The sequence below is a fragment of the Coregonus clupeaformis genome, chromosome 6 (genome assembly GCF_020615455.1).
Source record: "Coregonus clupeaformis isolate EN_2021a chromosome 6, ASM2061545v1, whole genome shotgun sequence".
NCBI lineage: Eukaryota > Metazoa > Chordata > Actinopteri > Salmoniformes > Salmonidae > Coregonus > Coregonus clupeaformis.
In genome coordinates, this window is record NC_059197.1 from 19356635 (window position 1) to 19384391 (window position 27757).

At 43.1% G+C, this 27757-nt stretch overlaps 1 protein-coding gene across 1 annotated transcript in view; it reads left to right on the forward strand.

Moving 5' to 3' along the window:
- LOC121567698 (calsyntenin-2) overlaps positions 1-27757 on the forward strand; it is a 405076-nt gene that overhangs the window by 365641 nt on the left and 11678 nt on the right. The window contains exons 10-15 of the mRNA XM_041877918.2: positions 830-996; positions 6596-6744; positions 9280-9491; positions 14042-14212; positions 14421-14566; positions 14804-14927. Of these exons, the coding sequence (XP_041733852.1) occupies positions 830-996; positions 6596-6744; positions 9280-9491; positions 14042-14212; positions 14421-14566; positions 14804-14927 (969 nt within the window). The remainder of the gene's footprint in view (positions 1-829; positions 997-6595; positions 6745-9279; positions 9492-14041; positions 14213-14420; positions 14567-14803; positions 14928-27757) is intronic.

Sequence of the window (27757 nt, forward strand, 5' to 3'; positions counted from 1 at the left end):
TAGAGGAGTCTGTCTCAGGCTGTCTGGGGTAATCACAGCTCAATAATGATTATTCTCCCTGGCTGTGAAGGAATTTGCGACGTGATTTGTTCATTTTACATGATCGTTTTATAAGTGCTCAATAGCTTCTCTGAGCTAGCGGTGACAGGATTGAAAGAACGGGGATGTGAAACTGTGTGAAGAATTGGCATTTTAGGGAAGGAAAGTAGAAAGAAGTTTCATGGAAAAAGTTCAGAGTGTGTCAATAGAGTCAGTGGATTATTGTTCAGGCCAGCGGATTGAGAGCATGCACTAAGGCAGAGTTCACACGGTCTTGTAGGGAAACAGCGTTTGTTGTTCTCTCTACCCTCTCTCTAATGGTGATGTTGTTCTTTCTAGCCTTCATTATCTTAGAGAAAGTGTGAATGTGCGTGCCTGTGTTTCTCTGTGTGTGTTTATCATGCAGACTGTTCACTGCATGCTGAAGGGAAGTGCCTGCCTACCCAGAGCATGTGAGGCATGTGAGGCCCTGAGAAATGAGCTGGCATCAGTGGCATGTCACCAGCCCATCTGCCTAGTAATGTTGCAGACAGTACAGTAACAGTACATTAGTAGTGGCAGAGAGAGAGAGAGGGGGGACTGACTCAGGACCTGTCTGGTTATAGTGCATGCTGGGAGACCTGAAGCTTCCGAAGGCCGTTAACAGTGGTATTACTGTGTGCTATTGTCACTCATTAGCGACTTTTTAGTCATTGGCTATTGAGGGTTCTGAACGGATTTCCTTTCGTTCTACATAATAATAGTGGAACTGTATGTAGTTATTATTCTTGAACTGTCCCTCTGTGTGTAGGTGGTGAGGTGACTAAGCCGCGGTTCACACAGTACTTCCGGGGAAGTCTGTCAGGGCTGACCATCAGGCCAGGGAAGATAGAGAGCCAGAAAGTCATCTCCTGTCTACAGGCCTGCAAGGAAGGACTGGACATCAACTCACTGGAGAGCCTGGGCAAGGGCATCAAGGTAAGGCAACAGACACACACACACACACACACACACACATACACATCCACACACAGATGCACAGACACATGAACACATTCAAATGCTGATATATAAACTGAACAAAAATATAAACGCAACATGCAACAATTTCAAAGATTTTACTGAGTTACAGTTCATAGAAGGAAATCAGTCAATTGAAATTGATTCATTAGGCCCTAATCTATGGATTTCACATGACTAGGCAGGGCCAGCCAATCAGAATTAGTTTTTCCCCACAAAAAGGCTTTATTACAGACATAAATACTCCTCAGCAGCACCGCCCCCCTCCTCAGACGATCCCGCAGGTAAAGAAGTTGGATGTGGAGGTCCTGGGCTGTCGTGGTTACACGTGGTCTGTGGTTGTGAAGCCAGTTGGACGTACTGCCAAATTCCCTAAAACGACGTTGTAGAGAAATTAACATTATATTCTCTGTCAACAGCTCTGTTGGACATTCCTGCAGTCAGCATGCCAATTGTACGCGCCCTCAAAACTTGAGACATCTGTGGCATTGCGTTGTGTGACAAAACTGCACATATGGATGGATTATTTTGGCAAAGGGATGTAAACAAATATGTGCACAACATTTGAGAGAAATAAGCTTTTTGTGCGTATGGAACATTTCTGGGATCTTTTATTTCAGCTCATTAAACATGGGACTAACACTTTACATGTTGCGTTTATATTTTTGTTCAGTATAGATTCAAACATATGTTAAAACACTTAGTCTCCCCTGCCTTTCCTCACCTACCCTTTATATCCCACCTCAATCTTTCCTTCCTCCCCACTTCAAGCCTGAAGCTGATTCATCTCCAAGTACAGAGAGAGAGAGAGAGAGAGAGAGAGAGAGAGAGAGAGAGAGAGAGAGAGAGAGAGAGAGATGAGATAAATAGAAGAGAGGGAAGAGAGAGAGGCCTTATGATAGAGACAGACAGACAGACAGACAGACAGACAGACAGACAGACAGACAGACAGACATGGAGAGAGAGAGAGAGAGACATGGAGAGAGAGAGAGAGAGACATGGAGAGAGAGAGAGAGAGAGACAGGGCGAGAGAGAGAGAGAAAGAAAGAGAGAGGGTGAGAGAGAGAGTCAGGGAGAGAGAGGGAGAGAGGGAGCGGGAGAGAGAGAGAGAGAGAGAGAGAGAGAGAGAGAGAGAGAGACATTTATGGAACACAAAGCCTTCACTATTTCATCCTGGAATATCCAAGGCCTGAGGTCATCTGGCTTTGGCCTAAAGAGCAGGAATCTGGAAATAAAAATCAGAAATACAGATATTGCATATATATTGTCATCCTACAAGAAACATGGTATAGAGGAGACGGACCCACTGGTTGCCCTCTAGGTTACAGAGAGCTGGTAGTCCCATCCACCAAACTACCAGGTGTGAAACAGGGAAGGGACTCAGGGGGTATGCTAATTTGGTATAGAGCAGACCTAACTCACTCTATTAAATTAATCAAAACAGGAACATTTTACATTTGGTTAGAAATTCAAAAGGAAATTATCTCAACAGAGAAAAATGTCCTCCTGTGTGCTACCTATATCCCCCCACTAGAATCCCCATACTTTAATGAAGACAGCTTCTCCATCCTGGAGGGAAATCAATCATTTCCAGACCCAGGGACATGTACTAGTCTGTGGCGACCTAAATGCCAGAACTGGACAAGAACCTGACACCCTCAGCACACAGGGGGACAAACACCTACCTGGAGGTGACAGCATTCCCTCCCCCATATGCCCCCCTAGGCACAACTACGACAACATAACCAACAAAAACGGGTCACGACTCCTGCAGCTCTGTCGCACACTGGGTATGTACATAGTCAATGGTAGGCTTCGAGGGGACTCCTATGGTAGGTACACCTATAGCGCATCTCTTGGCAGTAGTACTGTAGACTACTTTTTCACTGACCTCAACCAATAGTCTCTCAGAGAGTTCACAGTCAGCCCACTGACACCCCTATCAGACCACAGCAAAATCACAGTCTACTTGAAAAGAGCAATACTCAATCATGAGGCATCAAAGCCAAAGGAACTGAATAATATTAAGACATGCTATAGATGGAAGGAAAGTAGTGTTGAAACCTACCAAAAAACTATTAGGCAACAGCAAATTCAATCCATTCTAGACAACTTCCTGGACAAAACGTTCCACTGTAATAGAGAAGGTGTAAACTTGGCAGTAGAAAACCTAAACAGTATATTTGACCTCTCAGCTTCCCTATCAAATCTAAAAAGCTCTAACAGAAAACCAAAGAAAAGTAACAACAGTGATAAATGGTTTGATGAAGAATGCAAAAACCTAAAAAAGAAATTGAGAAACCTATCCAACCAAAAACATAGAGACCCAGAAAACCTGAGCCTACGCCTTCACTATGGTGAATCACTAAAACAATACAGAAATACACTACGGAAAAAGAAGGAACAGCATGTCAGAAATCAGCTCAATATAATTGAAGAATCCATAGACTCTAACCACTTCTGGGAAAATTGGAAAACACTAAACAAACAACAACACGAAGAGCTATCTATCCAAAACAGAGATGTATGGGTAAACCACTTCTCCAATCGTTTTGGCCCTATAACAAAGAACAAACAGCAAAAATATATACATGATCAAATGCAAATCTTAGAATCAACTATTAAAGACTACCAGAACCCACTGGATTCTCCAATTACATTGAATGAACTACAGGACAAAATACAAACCCTCCAACACAAAAGGCCTGTGGTGTTGATGGTATCCTCAATGAAATGATAAAATATTAATGATAATAAATACAAATTCCAATTGGCTATACTTAAACTCTTTAACATTATCCTTAGCTCTGGCATCTTCCCCAATATTTGGAACCAAGGACTGATCACCCCAATCCACAAAAGTGGAGACAGATTTGACCCCAATAACTACCGTGGGATATGAGTCAACAGCAACCTTGGGAAAATCCTCTGCATTATCATTAACAGCAGACTAGTTCATGTCCTTAGTGAAAACAACGTACTGAGCAAATGTCAAATTGGCTTTTTACCAAATTACCGTACGACAGACCACGTATTCACCCTGCACACCCTAATTGACAAACAAACAAACCAAAACAAAGGCAAAGTCTTCTCATGCTTTGTTGATTTCAAAAAAGCTTTTGACTCAATTTGGCATGAGGGTCTGCTATACAAATTGATGGAAAGTGATGTTGGGGGAAAAACAAACGACATTATAAAATCCATGTACACAAACAACAAGTGTGCTGTTAAAATTGGCAAAAAACACACAGATTTCTCTCCACAGGGCCATGGGTGAGACAGGAATGCAGTTTAAGCCCACCCTCTTCAACATATATATCAACGAATTGGCGAGGGCACTAGAGCAGTCTGCAGCACCCGGCCTCACCCTACTAGAATCTGAAGTCAAATGTCTACTGTTTGCTGATGATCTGGTGCTTCTGTCACCAACCAAGGAGGGCCTACAGCAGCACCTAGATCTTCTGCACAGATTCTGTCAGACCTGGGCCCTGACAGTAAATCTCAGTAAGACAAAAATAATGGTGTTCCAAAAAAGGTCCAGTTGCCAGGACCACAAATACAAATTCCATCTAGACACCGTTGCCCTAGAGCACACAAAAAACTATACATACCTCGGCCTAAACATCAGCGCCACAGGTAACTTCCACAAAGCTGTGAACGATCTGAGAGACAAGGCAAGAAGGGCCTTCTATGCCATCAAAAGGAACATAAAATTTGACATACCAATTAGGATCTGGCTAAAAATACTTGAATCAGTTATAGAACCCATTGCCCTTTATGGTTGTGAGGTCTGGGGTCCGCTCACCAACCAAGAATTCACAAAATGGGACAAACACCAAATTGAGACTCTGCATGCAGAATTCTGCAAAAACATCCTCCGTGTACAACGTAAAACACCAAATAATGCATGCAGAGCAGAATTAGGCCAATACCCGCTAATTATCAAAATCCAGAAAAGAGCTGTTCAATTCCATAACCACTTAAAAGGAAGCGATTCCCAAACCTTCCATAACAAAGCCATCACCTACAGAGAGATGAACTTGGAGAAGAGTCCCCTAAGTAAGATGGTCCTGGGGCTCTGTTCACAAACACAAACAGACCCCACAGAGCCCCAGGACAACAACAACAACAACACAATTAGACCCAACCAAATCATGAGAAAACAAAAAGAGAATTACTTGACACATTGGAAAGAACAAACAAAAAAAACAGAGCAAACTAGAATGCTATTTGGCCCTAAACAGAGAGTACACAGTGGCAGAATACCTGACCACTGTGACTGACCCAAACTTAAGGAAAGCTTTGACTATGTACAGACTCAGTGAGCATAGCCTTGCTATTGAGAAAGGCCACCGTAGGCAGACCTGGCTCTCAAGAGAAGACAGGCTATATGCACAATGCCCACAAAATGAGGTGGAAAATGAGCTGCACTTCCTAACCTCCTGCCAAATGTATGACCATATTAGAGACACATATTTCCCTCAGATTACAGCGATCCACAAAGAATTCGGAAACAAACCTAATTTTGATAAACTCCCTTATCTACTGGGTGAAAAACCACAGTGTGCCATCACAGCTGCAAGATTTGTGACCTGTTGCCACAAGAAAAGGGCAACCAGTGAAGAACAAACACCATTGTAAATACAACCCATATTTATGTTTATTTATTTTCCCATTCGTACTTTAACTATTTGCACATTGTTATAACACGGTATATATACATAATATGACATTTGAAATGTCTTTATTCTTTTGAAACCTCTGAGTGTAATGTTTACTGTTAATATTTATTTTTTATTTCACTTTAGTTTACTATCTACTTCACTTGCTTTGGCAATGTTAACATACGTTTCCCATGACAATAAAGCCCTGAAATTTAATTTAATTTAATTTAATTTAATTGAGAGAGAGAGAGAGAGAGAGAGAGAGAGAGAGAGAGAGAGAGAGAGAGAGAGAGAGAGAGAGAGAGAGAGAGAGAGAGAGAGAGAGACATGGAAAGAGAAAGAGAGAGGGTGAGAGAAAGAGTCAGAGACAGGGAGAGTGTGAGAGAGAGACAGGGAGAGAGAGAAAGAGAGAGACTGAGAGAGAGAGACAGGGAGAGAGAGAGAGGGAAAGAGGGAGAGAGAGAGACAGGGAGAGAGAGGGAGACAGGGAGAGAGAGAGAGAGAGAGAGAGAGAGAGAGAGAGAGAGGAGAGGAGGTAAAACTGCAGGGCTAGTTCAGTGAGACTGAGACTCAGTGCATCATGTCCACTGGGACCCAGAGCTGTATCTGTATCTGAGTGTGTCTGAGCAACACAAGAGGCTTATGATCCCTCAAACAGAGAAGAAGAATGAACACACACTCATTATGTACACTCAAACACACTCAGTCAGACACACTTAGACACACAGTTATGTTGAACAGACACAATTCGACACACTCAGACACACAATCGTTTCAGTGTGGGTTAAACTGTGGTAAAGTCTGATGTGCTCTCTCTCTCTTTCTCTTTCTCTCTCTCTGTCCCTCTCTGTCTCTCTCTCTCTCTCACTGTCTCTCTCTTCTCTCTCTCTCAGTTCCACTTCAACCCAGCTCAGTCGATCCTGGTGATGGAGGGAGAGGATCTGGAGAACATGAATGCTGCTCTGAGGAAGGTCTCCTACATCAACTCCCGCCAGTTTCCCACACCGGGCATCAGACGCCTGCACATCTCAACCTCAGTACAGTACGCACGGCTCCTTCTACCTTTACTACTGACCGTTAAATCACCTATATCTGTCTCTCTCTCTCTCCTGTCCTTTAACCACCTCACAGTATGACTGGATAAGGTATTCTCTCTCCTGTCCTTTAACCACCTCACAGTATGACTGGATAAGGTATTCTCTCTCCTGTCCTTTAACCAACTCACAGTATGACTGGATAAGGTATTCTCTCTCCTGTCCTTTAACCAACTCACAGTATGACTGGATAAGGTATTCTCTCTCCTGTTTCATCCACCTCACAGTGTGACTGACTATCAGTCTTTTTTCCACCTCAGTCCAGTTTAATCTAATGTACATGAATCTGTCTGCATTTAGTCATCTCTCTCTCTGTCCCCCCTCTCCATCTCTCTCTCTGTCCCCCCTCTCCATCTCTCTCTCTGTCCTCCCTCTCCATCTCTCTCTCTCCTCCCTCTCCATCTCTCTTTCTGTCCTCCCTCTCCTTCTCTCTTTCTGTCCTCCCTCTCCATCTCTCTCTCTATCCTCCCTCTCCATCTCTCTCTCTGTCCTCCCACTCCATCTCTCTCTCTGTCCTCCCTCTCCATCTCTCTCTCTGTCCTCCCTCTCCATCTCTCTCTCTGTCCTCCCTCTCCATCTCTCTCTCTGTCCTCCCTCTCCATCTCTCTCTCTGTCCTCCCTCTCCATCTCTCTCTCTGTCCTCCCTCTCCATCTCTCTCTCTGTCCTCCGTCTCCATCTCTCTCTCTGTCCTCCGTCTCCATCTCTCTTTCTGTTCTCCTTCTCCATCTCTCTCTTAATGGGACATTTCTCCTTCCTTCTCTCTGTTTACTCTCAGTTTTCTCCTCACTCTGTTCTCCCCGTCTTCCTCTCATCTTCCTGTGATCTGTGAGTGTAAACGAGTCTCAACACCTTCTAACTGCCAACACACAACAACAGCACAACTCATTGGAGCACATCTCACACACACTCATGTAGCTAGTTAGCTACTCCCTCTCCTCCTCTCCCTCTCCTCCTCTCCTCATCTCCCTCTCCCGCTTTCTCTCCCCTCTTCACTTCTTTTGTTCTTTAATCCACCACTCTCTCTGTTCCACATCGCCACCTGGGGCAAGTTTTTACATTTTCATGTTATTTATTAATAATTCTGTCTGGGTTTTGCCAGAGGCCAACGAGAGAGAGAGATAGATAGAGTGAGGCTGGATGGTATTGTATAACAGCCATCCCTGGCGGGCTGTGGTGAATATTCATAGCAGGTTTAAATATGTGCAGCCCCCCACAGCTCAACCCTGGAGGGGTGTACTCCACCCCCCTATTGGGTTCGACGCAGGGCTGCGGGCCCATCCCTTCAGCTATCTTAGCAAGGAAGGGAGGGGGCTAGGAAGAGGAGGGGTCGACTGGGCTGCAGGCACACCGATTAGAAATTAATACATTATACTAACTATGCTTAAGCTTGTATTTCTAGATGTTGTTTAATAACGTTTTCTGGTTGTGTGTGGGCGGGTGGCTGGGGCTGTGGTGCACAGGCTATCCAGTGGTCTGCACTGCCTGTGAACCTTGTTGCTCTCCAACTGTTGCTCATGAAGAGAAGGCTTGGTAGTTGTCCAAGACAAGCTTTGATAACAATAATTTGTAAATCAGCAGGCATTGATTAATCTAAACAGAATTAATTTAGAACAACATCCAGTAAATACGCCTGCATAGTAAACTAAATCAGCCTGTCTGTTAGGCTGCAGCCAAAACACAAGCTCCTCCTGAGGAATGCTGCTATTTTCTGGAAATTTCCCCGTAAGTGCCATATCATTGTAAACAAATAAATAGAGTCGTTAATTAATTCCTTAAAACACACTTAAGCGTGTTTTCAATTTAAAAAGGCAATTACTGCAGCCATCAGGAAAAAGTAACTAGTGTTAATCTATGCAGGGCCTTTATTCTACCTTGTCATATTTTCTTTAATTAGTTTGGCTGGGGTCCAAGTCCTCACCATGGCACACGCCCGCTGTCTCCACGCTCTGCTGTCTCTGCCTCCTCTCCACAACAATACCCTGCTGAGGCGGGGAAAGACACAACATGCGCATCACCGCTTGAGAGAGAAAGAGAAAGGGAGATTAGGCTATACCACGCTTGACTGAAAACATGTTTTTTTACACCAGAAAGGGGGAGATATGGCTCTGAAACGCCTGTGTATTAGTGCTATGTGAGGAGGTTTACAGGCTATGTGAGGAAGTTTACAGCGGTGTTTAGGCGTGAAATAAAACAAGAAATAGGCTAGCAGCAAACTCGTATGATGGGTAATCACAGGTAATTATGAAGGAGTCAGAACCTCCTTGTGCTTGTGCATTTTTCTGCAAAGATCCAACTGAATTAAAAGTCCCGGCCCCTGACAGATGTTAATCTTCCTCCTCTGTAACTACATGTATGTGAAAAACATCCTAGTTGCACAGCTCCCTTGTTAGCTATATTTTCCTTCTCTCCTCAGCCGTCTCTCTCTCTCTCTCTCTCTCTCTCTTTCTATTGATTTAACCCTTCCCTACTCTTCATCTTCCAGGTGTTTTGGGGAGGACACGTGTATCTCCATCCCGGACATTGATGCAGTGGTGATGGTGCTGCAGCCCAATGAACCCAGGATCACCATTGCTGGGGTGGACAGACTGACAAGGCCAGCAGCTGACCTCAGAGGACCAGCAGGACTCAATCTGTTCCAAGACCTTCACATCATCAGTACTGTCACCAAGGGAGACACAGCCTCACACCATACAGGTACAGGGTACAGGCATAGAGGCGTGTCTGTGTGTGTCTGTGTGTGTGTGAGAGAGAGAGAGAGAGAGAGAGAGAGAGAGAGAGAGAGAGAGAGAGAGAGAGAGAGAGAGAGAGAGAGAGAGAGAGAGAGAGAGAGAGAGAGAGAGAGAGAGAGAGAGAGAGAGAGAGAGAGAGAGAGAGAGAGAGAGATAAATAGCCAAAGAATAGCAGAGGGAAGGGGCTGTAATGATGATGATGGTCCAAAGTACTCACACTGCTTACCACCACAAAACTATTTGATTAGACTCTGGAGAGCACAACATCTCCTCTGATTATGGAACTTCATCAACTCCTCTCGATCACACACACACACACACACACACCATTAGCCACACACTCCTAGTCACACAAGACTTGGCTAATCTACAGCCTCCATCTGGGGCCTCCATTTCAGAGGTACTATGAGAGGAGGAAGGAGAGAGAGTCCTGAAAGCGATGCAGGGTTTTTTTCCACCTCCCTGACAATGGAGTGAGTGAAACCTCTGATTATAGCTGTCTAATTGGCAGCTATAGCGTTGAGGCTGAGTCAGAGCACTGCTCTTCTGTGTTGTTCCCAGTCTCTGCTCTGAGAAGACTAGAGCCGGGATTTAAATGTCATTTCCATTTGCAGTTCAGCCAGACAGGAACCCATGGAATCATTTGTCTGGTAGGCAGAGGTCTTAGTCAGCAGTGGGGCTGGACTGTAGAGGCTGGGGAGAGTGGGAGAGAGGGAGGGAGAGAGGGAGGGATAGTGGGAGGGAGAGAGGGAGGGATAGCAAGTCCTAAGGCCAGTAGTACAGGCCGACTCTGTTGTGTCTCCCCCACCATTCACAGTTCTTTTAGAAGTCAGAAGTTTGGCTTGCACAGCAGGATTAGACTGTACTTAGTGTGGAGAAAGGGTCACCAGTCGTTAAACTGCTCAATGCAGCAGTGGGATTGTTGGAGATGTGCACACACCCACACACACACACAGTGGGCACATAGAAACTTGATCTCATACAATATGAAATACAGATTTCATTCTCTCCATCATCTGCTCTCTCTCTCTCTCTTTTTCAGGTTTCCCTGTTTGCTCTCTTCTTCTCCCTTTGTCTTTCTTTTGTAGTTCAATGTAACAGCGATAGTGTCACATTGTATAATGATTAGAAGACAGGCGCAGGAATACGTATTAGGGTTTTTATTTACTCCTTCCAACACAAGGTACGTCATGGAAAACGACGGGGACGAAGCCCTAAACAAACCCGTAATATATATAACAAAGGATGTAACCCAAACAAAAGAGCTAGGTGTAACCTCTATACAATACACAGTACTCACAAGACCAACGGACATGGGACAATAATCGACAAGGACAATGGGGAATTTTCCCTATACCCATCATGAGGTTGCTACAACCTAGCCTATGGACGAAAGATTACAACGTAGGTGTACACAGGTCGAGAGAAAATGTTTAGGTGACAGATAGTGACACATGGACAGACAGCGACACATTCAATACCGCTTTGCACACTCTTGCATACATCTAGCTGATCTAGGGTGTAATTATTAGTCCAATAGTTGAACAAAATACTTTCTATTGGATGAATTCAGGTATGTTTATCCCCGTTTCGTTCCGTTTGCTTCCGTTTAAGAAATGTTTTTCAACAGAATCGGCGGAATGAATACACTTCTGGTCACGCATAAACACAGTTACATTTACATTACATTTACATTTTATTCATTTATACAGAGCGACTTACAGTTAGTGAGTGCAAACATTTTTCATACTATATATATATATATATACACTGCTCAAAAAAATTAAGGGAACACTAAAATAACACATCCTAGATCTGAATGAATGAAATAATCTTATTAAATACTTTTTTCTTTACATAGTTGAATGTGCTGACAACAAAATCACACAAAAATTATCAATGGAAATCAAATTTATCAACCCATGGAGGTCTGGATTTGGAGTCACCCTCAAAATTAAAGTGGAAAACCACACTACAGGCTGATCCAACTTTGATGTAATGTCCTTAAAACAAGTCAAAATGAGGCTCAGTAGTGTGTGTGGCCTCCACGTGCCTGTGTGACCTTCCTACAACGCCTGGGCATGCTCCTGATGAGGTGGCGGATGGTCTCCTGAGGGATCTCCTCCCAGACCTGGACTAAAGCATCCGCCAACTCCTGGACTGTCTGTGGTGCAACGTGGCGTTGGTGGATGGAGCGAGACATGATGTCCCAGATGTGCTCAATTGGATTCAGGTCTGGGGAACGGGCGGGCCAGTCCATAGCATCAATGCCTTCCTCTTGTAGGAACTGCTGATACACTCCAGCCACATGAGGTCTAGCATTGTCTTGCATTAGGAGGAACCCAGGGCCAACCGCACCAGCATATGGTCTCACAAGGGGTCTGAGGATCTCATCTCGGTACCTAATGGCAGTCAGGCTACCTCTGGCGAGCACATGGAGGGCTGTGCGGCCCCCCAAAGAAATGCCACCCCACACCATGACTGACCCACCGCCAAACCGGTCATGCTGGAGGATGTTGCAGGCAGCAGAACGTTCTCCACGGCGTCTCCAGACTCTGTCACGTCTGTCACGTGTTCAGTGTGAACCTGCTTTCATCTGTGAAGAGCACAGGGCGCCAGTGGCGAATTTGCCAATCTTGGTGTTCTCTGGCAAATGCCAAACGTCCTGCACGGTGTTGGGCTGTAAGCACAACCCCCACCTGTAGACGTCGGGCCCTCATACCACCCTCATGGAGTCTGTCCGTTTGAGCAGACACATGCACATTTGCCTGCTGGAGGTCATTTTGCAGGGCTCTGGCAGTGCTCCTCCTGCTCCTCCTTGCACAAAGGCGGAGGTAGCAGTCCTGCTGCTGGGTTGTTTCCCTCCTACGGCCTCCTCCACGTCTCCTGATGTACTGGCCTGTCTCCTGGTAGTGCCTCCATGCTCTGGACACTACGCTGACAGACACAGCAAACCTTCTTGCCACAGCTCGCATTGATGTGCCATCCTGGATGAGCTGCACTACCTGAGCCACTTGTGTGAGTTGTAGACTCCGTCTAATGCTTCCACTAGAGTGAAAGCACCGCCAGCATTCAAAAGTGACCAAAATATCAGCCAGGAAGCATAGGAACTGAGAAGTGGTCTGTGGTCACCACCTGCAAAACCAGTCCTTGCTAATTGCCTATAATGGCCTATAATTTCCACCTGTTGTCTATTCCATTTGCACGACAGCATGTGACATTTATTGTCAATCAGTGTTGCTTCCTAAGTGGACAGTTTGATTTCACAGAAGTGTGATTGACTTGGAGTGACATTGTGTTGTTTAAGTGTTCCCTTTATTTTTTTGAGCATATATATATATATACACACACTATATATATACAGTTCACATTCATTGCAGCCATGTTGTATTCCTTCTCGCATCTATGCGCTCTCCTCTTCTCACCTTGTCCCTTCATTTGTGGACTTCAATGCACAACACATCAGCTATATGTGACCAGGCAAAAAAAACTTTCCAAGCCAAACCATATCATAACTGCTACACACAGCCTACATCGTTGTCACCATATTAGCTAAAGTAACGTCATAGTCAACATAGCTAATAGAACTACTAGTAACACGTTAGTAAACCCATTAAAATCATGCAGTAACTTTACAGTGTATAGTCAGTTAGCTGTTTAGCAGTTACACCGGCGGACCCCGGTGGCAATAAATTAGTAACACCAAAAGCTTACCATGAGTTGGAAGAGTTTGAGTGTTGTGTTGGATAGTCATAGCCAGCTAGCTAACATAGCATCCCTCTGTTTGAGCAGGGTGTTTGAGTTGGCTAAACTAGCTAGCTGCATTTGCTAGCTAAGTAAGTGAAACTGAAAGTGAAAGAAAGGACAATCTCTCTCTATCTCTCTCTTGCCTCTCCTTCATTTTGGAAGAAATTAAAATGTGTTCATAACTGTTCAACTCGTCTTTCTCTCTCTTTAAGTTAACTACTCACTGCAGTTTATGTTAGCTAGCTGTAGCTTATGCTTTCAGTACTAGATTCATTCTCTGATCCTTTGATTGGGTGGACAACATGTCAGTTCATGCTGCAAGGGCTCTGATAGGTTGGAGGACATCCTCCGGAAGTTGTCATAATTACTGTGTAAGTCTATGGAAGGGGGTGAGAACCATGAGCCTCCTAGGCTTTGTATTGAAGTCAATGTACCCAGAGGAGGACGGAAGCTAGCTGTCCTCCAGCTACACCATGGTGCTACCCTACAGAGTGCTGTTGAGGCTACTGTAGACCTTCATTGCAAAACAGTGTGTTTTAATAAATTATTTGATGGCATGAAGATATTTAGTATAGTTTTATCTAAAAATGATAACATTAAAAAAATTGTTTTACTATTTTTATACAATTCACTGAGGAGGATGGTCCTCCCCTTCCCCCTCTGAGGAGCCTCCACTGGTGTGTGTCTATGTGTGTGTGTTTGTGCGTGTGTGTGTGTGTGTGTATTCATGCATTCTCATGTGTGTGTGTGTGTGTATGTGTGTTTCAGCGGGCAGGCTGGGGGTGCAGGAGGAGATCATTCATAACCTGGACTACTGTGACATCCTGGTGCTGGGGGAGGAGCTGAGGCCGGAGCAGGAGAGTCTCCAGCTGCAGCGCAGCACCCTGCTTGGGAAACACCTGGACGCCACCAACTCCACCTCCGGCATGTCTATATACGGTAAGTTACCATGGAAACCTAACCTCCTGACCTCTAATCCCTATCTAACCTCTGACTCCTACCCCAACTCCAACTCCACCTCTGGCATGTCTCCATCTATGTTACCATGCAAACACCTAACCATAACCCTTATCTTCCTCGATATCTGTAACCCCTATATCTGTGAAACTGGTAGTGACCATAGAAACGTGTCCATCGTCTCTCTCAGGTGTGGACTCCATGTCCAACTATGAGCAGGTGATCAGACAGGTGCATTACCACAACTGGCACCCAGCCCAGACCCCAGACAGGAAGTTCCGTCTCACCTGCTCCGAGCTAAATGGACGCTACACCAGCAACGAGTTCACCCTGGAGGTCAGTGGACGAGAGAGCGGAACGATGAAGACACAGGGATACCTGTTCATGTACTCCTGTGCTTTCAGAAAATATATTTGATGTAACATTTCCTGACTTGAGACCCTTTTCCTTTTCATCTTCCTCTACCCAGAAAAGCTCTGAAGGTTCTGTGTCTAATAGTCCTTATTTGGAGTTTACTCTTATATTTTCTCTTATTATACCTGTAACCTTGCTCTCTATTCTTGCCCGGTCCAGATCAGTGTACTCCACAAATCAGAGGCTGGGGCGCATGTCAATCACATGGCAGCCCCGCCCCAGTACATGCAAGTTGTTCCTCATCTGGCCATGGTCCACAGTCAATACCCCACACACAGTTCAGGTAAGACTATAGAATCATCAGTCAATACCCCACACACAGTTCAGGTAAGACTATAGAATCATCAGTCTATACCCCACACACAGCTCAGGTAGGACTTACCATAGGATAATTATGTTCCAACATTAACACAACTTTTAACACACCTGTGTGTGTGTGTGTGTGTGTGTGTGTGTGTGTGTGTGTGTGTGTGTGTGTGTGTGTGTGTGTGTGTGTGTGTGTGTGTGTGTGTGTGTGTGTGTAATAATGGAACACCCAATACTAGCAATGATAGGGATTGTAATATTAAAGAACATTTATAGTAAGTATAGTATTTTATAAAAGGATAAAACGATATAACAAGAAAAGATAACAAGCAGAATAATACATCTTCAAATACAACTAATTAGACCATGGCTTTTTTGGCGGGCGGTTGTTGTTTTGGCGGATGGTTGTTGTGGTTGGTCCTGTGTTCTCTTTGGCGTCCTTTCCCCCTTGCGGCAGGTGTGGATGCAGGTGAGTTTGCACGCTCGGCCCATTTCTTCCGTAGTCAACCATGTGGTGTGCATTTTTGTGTTTGGAAAGGTGCGGCGTTAAGTGAGTGAGAGGGTAAAGGGTTGCATATCCCAGAGCCGACGGGGGTCTATGAGCAGGGGTAGTGAGAGAGAGCTTTCAATTTTGTGTAGATGAGGGATATACATTTCTAAATATAGTATACATCTAATCTAATTTTTTATTGTCCTATCATGATGGAAAGATCCCTAACCCTATATCCTGGACACCCACCTGAGTGACCCATACACCAAAGAGAAGTTCCCATCTCTTTTATGGACCTGCTGTGAGTATGCAGCCTAAACAGAGAAATAAATGCGATCAGAGACCTACTTGAGCAGCACCGCCCCCTCAAGATTCTGAGCCTGCCTGACAGGGTTGGTCCTACAAAGCCAGCGCCCCCTGATGGGAGAGCATTATATACAAGGAAATTCTCAAAGCTGCTAATGAGAACCTTGACGACCTTTTACCTAGCCGGTGGGGATTCCGGTGGGGTACCCCCACCCAGGTAGTGGCAGTGCTGGCAACACTGGCTGCAGTAACCCATGGGGATGGGGGTCACACTCGGACAATCAGAGAGGGGGTTTATCATTGTGGCCCAGGTGGCACAAAATAATCAAAGGTCTGACTGCACGGAAATGCTTGGGAAAAATGGTTACAACAGGGGATCAGAGTGTTTGTGTCTCAGGTGAAGAGGGTGGATCTGATCTCCATCACCTAGGACTTGACATAGATTAAGTAGATTAATCAAATCTGACATTGTTGTCAATTTCTGCTCAATCTTGCATGCTTTCTCAATCAGCTGTAACTGTATGTGCACTCGTAAATCAGGTCCTTTCTTGAGTTGGGCTCTGGGATATAACAGCCGTTGAGTATCTGATTTGATGGTGGATTGTGGAGGAGGGGGGTTGAGTGTGTTGGAGGATGTGAGTATGTGCGTGTGTGTTTGTCCGGCATCTGTTGTGGGGGGTGGGGAAGGACCACGGTAATTATTTGCTAGGATAATAATTTCTTGTCAATAAATTAAATGTTAAACAATGGCAATCCGGGTTATATGTTAAAATTCTACGTATGAACTGCCGACATTATTACACATATTAATTGATAATGATGGAAAATAGGATATGCATTATTTTTTTTAATAGGGATCCGGAGGGACGTGGGTGGGATGCCGATCACTGGGATGACGGCTCAACTTGGGATGGGGAGGGGCTTTAACGGGGGAATTAGTGGAGAACAATTGAAGGGTTACTCAGTAGCAATGCAAACCTTTTTTGATATACTAAGAGGACCGTTATTAGCATGTTATAATCACTCCTATGTAAATGGTAGATTATCTGACACTCAAGAAGAAGGTCTGATCTCATTATTACTGAAACAGGATACAAGTGGAAAATATAAAGATCCAGTCCATTAAAAAATTGGAGGCCCCTTAAACTTCAGTGTTGTGATGCAAAAATGCTAGCAAAATGTATAGCGCATAGAATTAAAAAGGTATTGTCGGATATTATTCATTCTAATCAGACAGGTTTTTTACATGGAAGATACATTGGAGATAATATAAGGCAAGTATTGGAAACAATAGAACACTATGGAAAATATGGGAAACCAGGCCTGCTATTCATAGCAGACTTCGAAAAGGCATTTGATAAAGTACGACTGGGATTTATATATAAATGCCTGGAGCATTTCAATTTTGGAGAATCTCTTATAAAAAGGGTCAAAATCATGTATAGTAACCCTAGGTGTAAAATAGTAAATAATGGCTATTTCTCAGAAAGTTTTAAACTGTCAAGAGGCGTGAAACAAGGTTGTCCACTATCGGCATATCTATTTATTGTGGCCATCGAGATGTTAGCTATTAAAATCAGATCCAATAATAATATCAGAGGATTAGAAATCCAGGGCTTAAAAACAAAGGTGTCATTGTACGCTGATGATTCATGTTTTCTTTTAAATCCACAACTAGAATCCCTCCACAGCCTCATAGAGGATCTAGATACATTTTCCAATCTCTCTGGATTACAACCAAATTATGACAAATGTACTATATTACGTATTGGATCACTAAAAAATCAATTTTAAAATGGTCTGATGGTGATGTGGATATACTCGGAATACATATCCCAAAGGAAATAAATGATCGCATTTCAATACATTTTAATAGAAAGTTAGCAAAAATAGATAAGATCTTGCTACCATGGAAAGGTAAATACCTGTCAATTTGTGGAAAAATCACCCTGATTAACTCTTTAGTATTATCCCAGTTTACCTATTTGCTTATGGTCTTGCCTACGCCTGGCGGGCGGTTGTTGTTTTGGCGGATGGTTGTTGTGGTTGGTCCTGTGTTCTCTTTGGCGTCCTTTCCCCCTTGCGGCAGGTGTGGATGCAGGTGAGTTTGCACGCTCGGCCCATTTCTTCCGTAGTCAACCATGTGGTGTGCATTTTTGTGTTTGGAAAGGTGCGGCGTTAAGTGAGTGAGAGGGTAAAGGGTTGCATATCCCAGAGCCGACGGGGGTCTATGAGCAGGGGTAGTGAGAGAGAGCTTTCAATTTTGTGTAGATGAGGGATATACATTTCTAAATATAGTATACATCTAATCTAATTTTTTATTGTCCTATCATGATGGAAAGATCCCTAACCCTATATCCTGGACACCCACCTGAGTGACCCATACACCAAAGAGAAGTTCCCATCTCTTTTATGGACCTGCTGTGAGTATGCAGCCTAAACAGAGAAATAAATGCGATCAGAGACCTACTTGAGCAGCACCGCCCCCTCAAGATTCTGAGCCTGCCTGACAGGGTTGGTCCTACAAAGCCAGCGCCCCCTGATGGGAGAGCATTATATACAAGGAAATTCTCAAAGCTGCTAATGAGAACCTTGACGACCTTTTACCTAGCCGGTGGGGATTCCGGTGGGGTACCCCCACCCAGGTAGTGGCAGTGCTGGCAACACTGGCTGCAGTAACCCATGGGGATGGGGTCACACTCGGACAATCAGAGAGGGGGTTTATCATTGTGGCCCAGGTGGCACAAAATAATCAAAGGTCTGACTGCACGGAAATGCTTGGGAAAAATGGTTACAACAGGGGATCAGAGTGTTTGTGTCTCAGGTGAAGAGGGTGGATCTGATCTCCATCACCTAGGACTTGACATAGATTAAGTAGATTAATCAAATCTGACATTGTTGTCAATTTCTGCTCAATCTTGCATGCTTTCTCAATCAGCTGTAACTGTATGTGCACTCGTAAATCAGGTCCTTTCTTGAGTTGGGCTCTGGGATATAACAGCCGTTGAGTATCTGATTTGATGGTGGATTGTGGAGGAGGGGGGTTGAGTGTGTTGGAGGATGTGAGTATGTGCGTGTGTGTTTGTCCGGCATTTGTTGTGGGGGTGGGGAAGGACCACGGTAATTATTTGCTAGGATAATAATTTCTTGTCAATAAATTAAATGTTAAACAATGGCAATCCGGGTTATATGTTAAAATTCTACGTATGAACTGCCGACATTATTACACATATTAATTGATAATGATGGAAAATAGGATATGCATTATTTTTTTTTAATAGGGATCCGGAGGGACGTGGGTGGGATGCCGATCACTGGGATGACGGCTCAACTTGGGATGGGGAGGGGCTTTAACGGGGGAATTAGTGGAGAACAATTGAAGGGTTACTCAGTAGCAATGCAAACCTTTTTTGATATACTAAGAGGACCGTTATTAGCATGTTATAATCACTCCTATGTAAATGGTAGATTATCTGACACTCAAGAAGAAGGTCTGATCTCATTATTACTGAAACAGGATACAAGTGGAAAATATAAAGATCCAGTCCATTAAAAAATTGGAGGCCCCTTAAACTTCAGTGTTGTGATGCAAAAATGCTAGCAAAATGTATAGCGCATAGAATTAAAAAGGTATTGTCGGATATTATTCATTCTAATCAGACAGGTTTTTTACATGGAAGATACATTGGAGATAATATAAGGCAAGTATTGGAAACAATAGAACACTATGGAAAATATGGGAAACCAGGCCTGCTATTCATAGCAGACTTCGAAAAAGGCATTTGATAAAGTACGACTGGGATTTATATATAAATGCCTGGAGCATTTCAATTTTGGAGAATCTCTTATAAAAAGGGTCAAAATCATGTATAGTAACCCTAGGTGTAAAATAGTAAATAATGGCTATTTCTCAGAAAGTTTTAAACTGTCAAGAGGCGTGAAACAAGGTTGTCCACTATCGGCATATCTATTTATTGTGGCCATCGAGATGTTAGCTATTAAAATCAGATCCAATAATAATATCAGAGGATTAGAAATCCAGGGCTTAAAAACAAAGGTGTCATTGTACGCTGATGATTCATGTTTTCTTTTAAATCCACAACTAGAATCCCTCCACAGCCTCATAGAGGATCTAGATACATTTTCCAATCTCTCTGGATTACAACCAAATTATGACAAATGTACTATATTACGTATTGGATCACTAAAAATCAATTTTAAAATGGTCTGATGGTGATGTGGATATACTCGGAATACATATCCCAAAGGAAATAAATGATCGCATTTCAATACATTTTAATAGAAAGTTAGCAAAAATAGATAAGATCTTGCTACCATGGAAAGGTAAATACCTGTCAATTTGTGGAAAAATCACCCTGATTAACTCTTTAGTATTATCCCAGTTTACCTATTTGCTTATGGTCTTGCCTACGCCTGGCGGGCGGTTGTTGTTTTGGCGGATGGTTGTTGTGGTTGGTCCTGTGTTCTCTTTGGCGTCCTTTCCCCCTTTGCGGCAGGTGTGGATGCAGGTGAGTTTGCACGCTCGGCCCATTTCTTCCGTAGTCAACCATGTGGTGTGCATTTTTGTGTTTGGAAAGGTGCGGCGTTAAGTGAGTGAGAGGGTAAAGGGTTGCATATCCCAGAGCCGACGGGGGTCTATGAGCAGGGGTAGTGAGAGAGAGCTTTCAATTTTGTGTAGATGAGGGATATACATTTCTAAATATAGTATACATCTAATCTAATTTTTTATTGTCCTATCATGATGGAAAGATCCCTAACCCTATATCCTGGACACCCACCTGAGTGACCCATACACCAAAGAGAAGTTCCCATCTCTTTTATGGACCTGCTGTGAGTATGCAGCCTAAACAGAGAAATAAATGCGATCAGAGACCTACTTGAGCAGCACCGCCCCCTCAAGATTCTGAGCCTGCCTGACAGGGTTGGTCCTACAAAGCCAGCGCCCCCTGATGGGAGAGCATTATATACAAGGAAATTCTCAAAGCTGCTAATGAGAACCTTGACGACCTTTTACCTAGCCGGTGGGGATTCCGGTGGGGTACCCCCACCCAGGTAGTGGCAGTGCTGGCAACACTGGCTGCAGTAACCCATGGGGATGGGGTCACACTCGGACAATCAGAGAGGGGGTTTATCATTGTGGCCCAGGTGGCACAAAATAATCAAAGGTCTGACTGCACGGAAATGCTTGGGAAAAATGGTTACAACAGGGGATCAGAGTGTTTGTGTCTCAGGTGAAGAGGGTGGATCTGATCTCCATCACCTAGGACTTGACATAGATTAAGTAGATTAATCAAATCTGACATTGTTGTCAATTTCTGCTCAATCTTGCATGCTTTCTCAATCAGCTGTAACTGTATGTGCACTCGTAAATCAGGTCCTTTCTTGAGTTGGGCTCTGGGATATAACAGCCGTTGAGTATCTGATTTGATGGTGGATTGTGGAGGAGGGGGGTTGAGTGTGTTGGAGGATGTGAGTATGTGCGTGTGTGTTTGTCCGGCATTTGTTGTGGGGGTGGGGAAGGACCACGGTAATTATTTGCTAGGATAATAATTTCTTGTCAATAAATTAAATGTTAAACAATGGCAATCCGGGTTATATGTTAAAATTCTACGTATGAACTGCCGACATTATTACACATATTAATTGATAATGATGGAAAATAGGATATGCATTATTTTTTTTTAATAGGGATCCGGAGGGACGTGGGTGGGATGCCGATCACTGGGATGACGGCTCAACTTGGGATGGGGAGGGGCTTTAACGGGGGAATTAGTGGAGAACAATTGAAGGGTTACTCAGTAGCAATGCAAACCTTTTTTGATATACTAAGAGGACCGTTATTAGCATGTTATAATCACTCCTATGTAAATGGTAGATTATCTGACACTCAAGAAGAAGGTCTGATCTCATTATTACTGAAACAGGATACAAGTGGAAAATATAAAGATCCAGTCCATTAAAAAAATTGGAGGCCCCTTAAACTTCAGTGTTGTGATGCAAAAATGCTAGCAAAATGTATAGCGCATAGAATTAAAAAAGGTATTGTCGGATATTATTCATTCTAATCAGACAGGTTTTTTACATGGAAGATACATTGGAGATAATATAAGGCAAGTATTGGAAACAATAGAACACTATGGAAAATATGGGAAACCAGGCCTGCTATTCATAGCAGACTTCGAAAAAGGCATTTGATAAAGTACGACTGGGATTTATATATAAATGCCTGGAGCATTTCAATTTTGGAGAATCTCTTATAAAAAGGGTCAAAATCATGTATAGTAACCCTAGGTGTAAAATAGTAAATAATGGCTATTTCTCAGAAAGTTTTAAACTGTCAAGAGGCGTGAAACAAGGTTGTCCACTATCGGCATATCTATTTATTGTGGCCATCGAGATGTTAGCTATTAAAATCAGATCCAATAATAATATCAGAGGATTAGAAATCCAGGGCTTAAAAACAAAGGTGTCATTGTACGCTGATGATTCATGTTTTCTTTTAAATCCACAACTAGAATCCCTCCACAGCCTCATAGAGGATCTAGATACATTTTCCAATCTCTCTGGATTACAACCAAATTATGACAAATGTACTATATTACGTATTGGATCACTAAAAAATCAATTTTAAAATGGTCTGATGGTGATGTGGATATACTCGGAATACATATCCCAAAGGAAATAAATGATCGCATTTCAATACATTTTAATAGAAAGTTAGCAAAAATAGATAAGATCTTGCTACCATGGAAAGGTAAATACCTGTCAATTTGTGGAAAAATCACCCTGATTAACTCTTTAGTATTATCCCAGTTTACCTATTTGCTTATGGTCTTGCCTACGCCTGGCGGGCGGTTGTTGTTTTGGCGGATGGTTGTTGTGGTTGGTCCTGTGTTCTCTTTGGCGTCCTTTCCCCCTTGCGGCAGGTGTGGATGCAGGTGAGTTTGCACGCTCGGCCCATTTCTTCCGTAGTCAACCATGTGGTGTGCATTTTTGTGTTTGGAAAGGTGCGGCGTTAAGTGAGTGAGAGGGTAAAGGGTTGCATATCCCAGAGCCGACGGGGTCTATGAGCAGGGGTAGTGAGAGAGAGCTTTCAATTTTGTGTAGATGAGGGATATACATTTCTAAATATAGTATACATCTAATCTAATTTTTTTATTGTCCTATCATGATGGAAAGATCCCTAACCCTATATCCTGGACACCCACCTGAGTGACCCATACACCAAAGAGAAGTTCCCATCTCTTTTATGGACCTGCTGTGAGTATGCAGCCTAAACAGAGAAATAAATGCGATCAGAGACCTACTTGAGCAGCACCGCCCCCTCAAGATTCTGAGCCTGCCTGACAGGGTTGGTCCTACAAAGCCAGCGCCCCCTGATGGGAGAGCATTATATACAAGGAAATTCTCAAAGCTGCTAATGAGAACCTTGACGACCTTTTACCTAGCCGGTGGGGATTCCGGTGGGGTACCCCCACCCAGGTAGTGGCAGTGCTGGCAACACTGGCTGCAGTAACCCATGGGGATGGGGTCACACTCGGACAATCAGAGAGGGGGTTTATCATTGTGGCCCAGGTGGCACAAAATAATCAAAGGTCTGACTGCACGGAAATGCTTGGGAAAAATGGTTACAACAGGGGATCAGAGTGTTTGTGTCTCAGGTGAAGAGGGTGGATCTGATCTCCATCACCTAGGACTTGACATAGATTAAGTAGATTAATCAAATCTGACATTGTTGTCAATTTCTGCTCAATCTTGCATGCTTTCTCAATCAGCTGTAACTGTATGTGCACTCGTAAATCAGGTCCTTTCTTGAGTTGGGCTCTGGGATATAACAGCCGTTGAGTATCTGATTTGATGGTGGATTGTGGAGGAGGGGGGTTGAGTGTGTTGGAGGATGTGAGTATGTGCGTGTGTGTTTGTCCGGCATTTGTTGTGGGGGGTGGGGAAGGACCACGGTAATTATTTGCTAGGATAATAATTTCTTGTCAATAAATTAAATGTTAAACAATGGCAATCCGGGTTATATGTTAAAATTCTACGTATGAACTGCCGACATTATTACACATATTAATTGATAATGATGGAAAATAGGATATGCATTATTTTTTTTAATAGGGATCCGGAGGGGACGTGGGTGGGATGCCGATCACTGGGATGACGGCTCAACTTGGGATGGGGAGGGGCTTTAACGGGGGAATTAGTGGAGAACAATTGAAGGGTTACTCAGTAGCAATGCAAACCTTTTTTGATATACTAAGAGGACCGTTATTAGCATGTTATAATCACTCCTATGTAAATGGTAGATTATCTGACACTCAAGAAGAAGGTCTGATCTCATTATTACTGAAACAGGATACAAGTGGAAAATATAAAGATCCAGTCCATTAAAAAAATTGGAGGCCCCTTAAACTTCAGTGTTGTGATGCAAAAATGCTAGCAAAATGTATAGCGCATAGAATTAAAAAGGTATTGTCGGATATTATTCATTCTAATCAGACAGGTTTTTTACATGGAAGATACATTGGAGATAATATAAGGCAAGTATTGGAAACAATAGAACACTATGGAAAATATGGGAAACCAGGCCTGCTATTCATAGCAGACTTCGAAAAGGCATTTGATAAAGTACGACTGGGATTTATATATAAATGCCTGGAGCATTTCAATTTTGGAGAATCTCTTATAAAAAGGGTCAAAATCATGTATAGTAACCCTAGGTGTAAAATAGTAAATAATGGCTATTTCTCAGAAAGTTTTAAACTGTCAAGAGGCGTGAAACAAGGTTGTCCACTATCGGCATATCTATTTATTGTGGCCATCGAGATGTTAGCTATTAAAATCAGATCCAATAATAATATCAGAGGATTAGAAATCCAGGGCTTAAAAACAAAGGTGTCATTGTACGCTGATGATTCATGTTTTCTTTTAAATCCACAACTAGAATCCCTCCACAGCCTCATAGAGGATCTAGATACATTTTCCAATCTCTCTGGATTACAACCAAATTATGACAAATGTACTATATTACGTATTGGATCACTAAAAAATCAATTTTAAAATGGTCTGATGGTGATGTGGATATACTCGGAATACATATCCCAAAGGAAATAAATGATCGCATTTCAATACATTTTAATAGAAAGTTAGCAAAAATAGATAAGATCTTGCTACCATGGAAAGGTAAATACCTGTCAATTTGTGGAAAAATCACCCTGATTAACTCTTTAGTATTATCCCAGTTTACCTATTTGCTTATGGTCTTGCCTACGCCTGGCGGGCGGTTGTTGTTTTGGCGGATGGTTGTTGTGGTTGGTCCTGTGTTCTCTTTGGCGTCCTTTCCCCCTTGCGGCAGGTGTGGATGCAGGTGAGTTTGCACGCTCGGCCCATTTCTTCCGTAGTCAACCATGTGGTGTGCATTTTTGTGTTTGGAAAGGTGCGGCGTTAAGTGAGTGAGAGGGTAAAGGGTTGCATATCCCAGAGCCGACGGGGTCTATGAGCAGGGGTAGTGAGAGAGAGCTTTCAATTTTGTGTAGATGAGGGATATACATTTCTAAATATAGTATACATCTAATCTAATTTTTTATTGTCCTATCATGATGGAAAGATCCCTAACCCTATATCCTGGACACCCACCTGAGTGACCCATACACCAAAGAGAAGTTCCCATCTCTTTTATGGACCTGCTGTGAGTATGCAGCCTAAACAGAGAAATAAATGCGATCAGAGACCTACTTGAGCAGCACCGCCCCCTCAAGATTCTGAGCCTGCCTGACAGGGTTGGTCCTACAAAGCCAGCGCCCCCTGATGGGAGAGCATTATATACAAGGAAATTCTCAAAGCTGCTAATGAGAACCTTGACGACCTTTTACCTAGCCGGTGGGGATTCCGGTGGGGTACCCCCACCCAGGTAGTGGCAGTGCTGGCAACACTGGCTGCAGTAACCCATGGGGATGGGGTCACACTCGGACAATCAGAGAGGGGGTTTATCATTGTGGCCCAGGTGGCACAAAATAATCAAAGGTCTGACTGCACGGAAATGCTTGGGAAAAAATGGTTACAACAGGGGATCAGAGTGTTTGTGTCTCAGGTGAAGAGGGTGGATCTGATCTCCATCACCTAGGACTTGACATAGATTAAGTAGATTAATCAAATCTGACATTGTTGTCAATTTCTGCTCAATCTTGCATGCTTTCTCAATCAGCTGTAACTGTATGTGCACTCGTAAATCAGGTCCTTTCTTGAGTTGGGCTCTGGGATATAACAGCCGTTGAGTATCTGATTTGATGGTGGATTGTGGAGGAGGGGGGGTTGAGTGTGTTGGAGGATGTGAGTATGTGCGTGTGTGTTTGTCCGGCATTTGTTGTGGGGGGTGGGGAAGGACCACGGTAATTATTTGCTAGGATAATAATTTCTTGTCAATAAATTAAATGTTAAACAATGGCAATCCGGGTTATATGTTAAAATTCTACGTATGAACTGCCGACATTATTACACATATTAATTGATAATGATGGAAAATAGGATATGCATTATTTTTTTTTAATAGGGATCCGGAGGGACGTGGGTGGGATGCCGATCACTGGGATGACGGCTCAACTTGGGATGGGGAGGGGCTTTAACGGGGGAATTAGTGGAGAACAATTGAAGGGTTACTCAGTAGCAATGCAAACCTTTTTTGATATACTAAGAGGACCGTTATTAGCATGTTATAATCACTCCTATGTAAATGGTAGATTATCTGACACTCAAGAAGAAGGTCTGATCTCATTATTACTGAAACAGGATACAAGTGGAAAATATAAAGATCCAGTCCATTAAAAAAATTGGAGGCCCCTTAAACTTCAGTGTTGTGATGCAAAAATGCTAGCAAAATGTATAGCGAATAGAATTAAAAAGGTATTGTCGGATATTATTCATTCTAATCAGACAGGTTTTTTACATGGAAGATACATTGGAGATAATATAAGGCAAGTATTGGAAACAATAGAACACTATGGAAAATATGGGAAACCAGGCCTGCTATTCATAGCAGACTTCGAAAAGGCATTTGATAAAGTACGACTGGGATTTATATATAAATGCCTGGAGCATTTCAATTTGGGAGAATCTCTTATAAAAAGGGTCAAAATCATGTATAGTAACCCTAGGTGTAAAATAGTAAATAATGGCTATTTCTCAGAAAGTTTTAAACTGTCAAGAGGCGTGAAACAAGGTTGTCCACTATCGGCATATCTATTTATTGTGACAATCGAGATGTTAGCTATTAAAATCAGATCCAATAATAATATCAGAGGATTAGAAATCCAGGGCTTAAAAACAAAGGTGTCATTGTACACTGATGATTCATGTTTTCTTTTAAATCCACAACTAGAATCCCTCCACAGCCTCATAGAGGATCTAGATACATTTTCCAATCTCTCTGGATTACAACCAAATTATGACAAATGTACTATATTACGTATTGGATCACTAAAAAATCAATTTTAAAATGGTCTGATGGTGATGTGGATATACTCGAATACATATCCCAAAGGAAATAAATGATCGCATTTCAATACATTTTAATAGAAAGTTAGCAAAAATAGATAAGATCTTGCTACCATGGAAAGGTAAATACCTGTCAATTTGTGGAAAAATCACCCTGATTAACTCTTTAGTATTATCCCAGTTTACCTATTTGCTTATGGTCTTGCCTACGCCTGGCGGGCGGTTGTTGTTTTGGCGGATGGTTGTTGTGGTTGGTCCTGTGTTCTCTTTGGCGTCCTTTCCCCCTTGCGGCAGGTGTGGATGCAGGTGAGTTTGCACGCTCGGCCCATTTCTTCCGTAGTCAACCATGTGGTGTGCATTTTTGTGTTTGGAAAGGTGCGGCGTTAAGTGAGTGAGAGGGTAAAGGGTTGCATATCCCAGAGCCGACGGGGGTCTATGAGCAGGGGTAGTGAGAGAGAGCTTTCAATTTTGTGTAGATGAGGGATATACATTTCTAAATA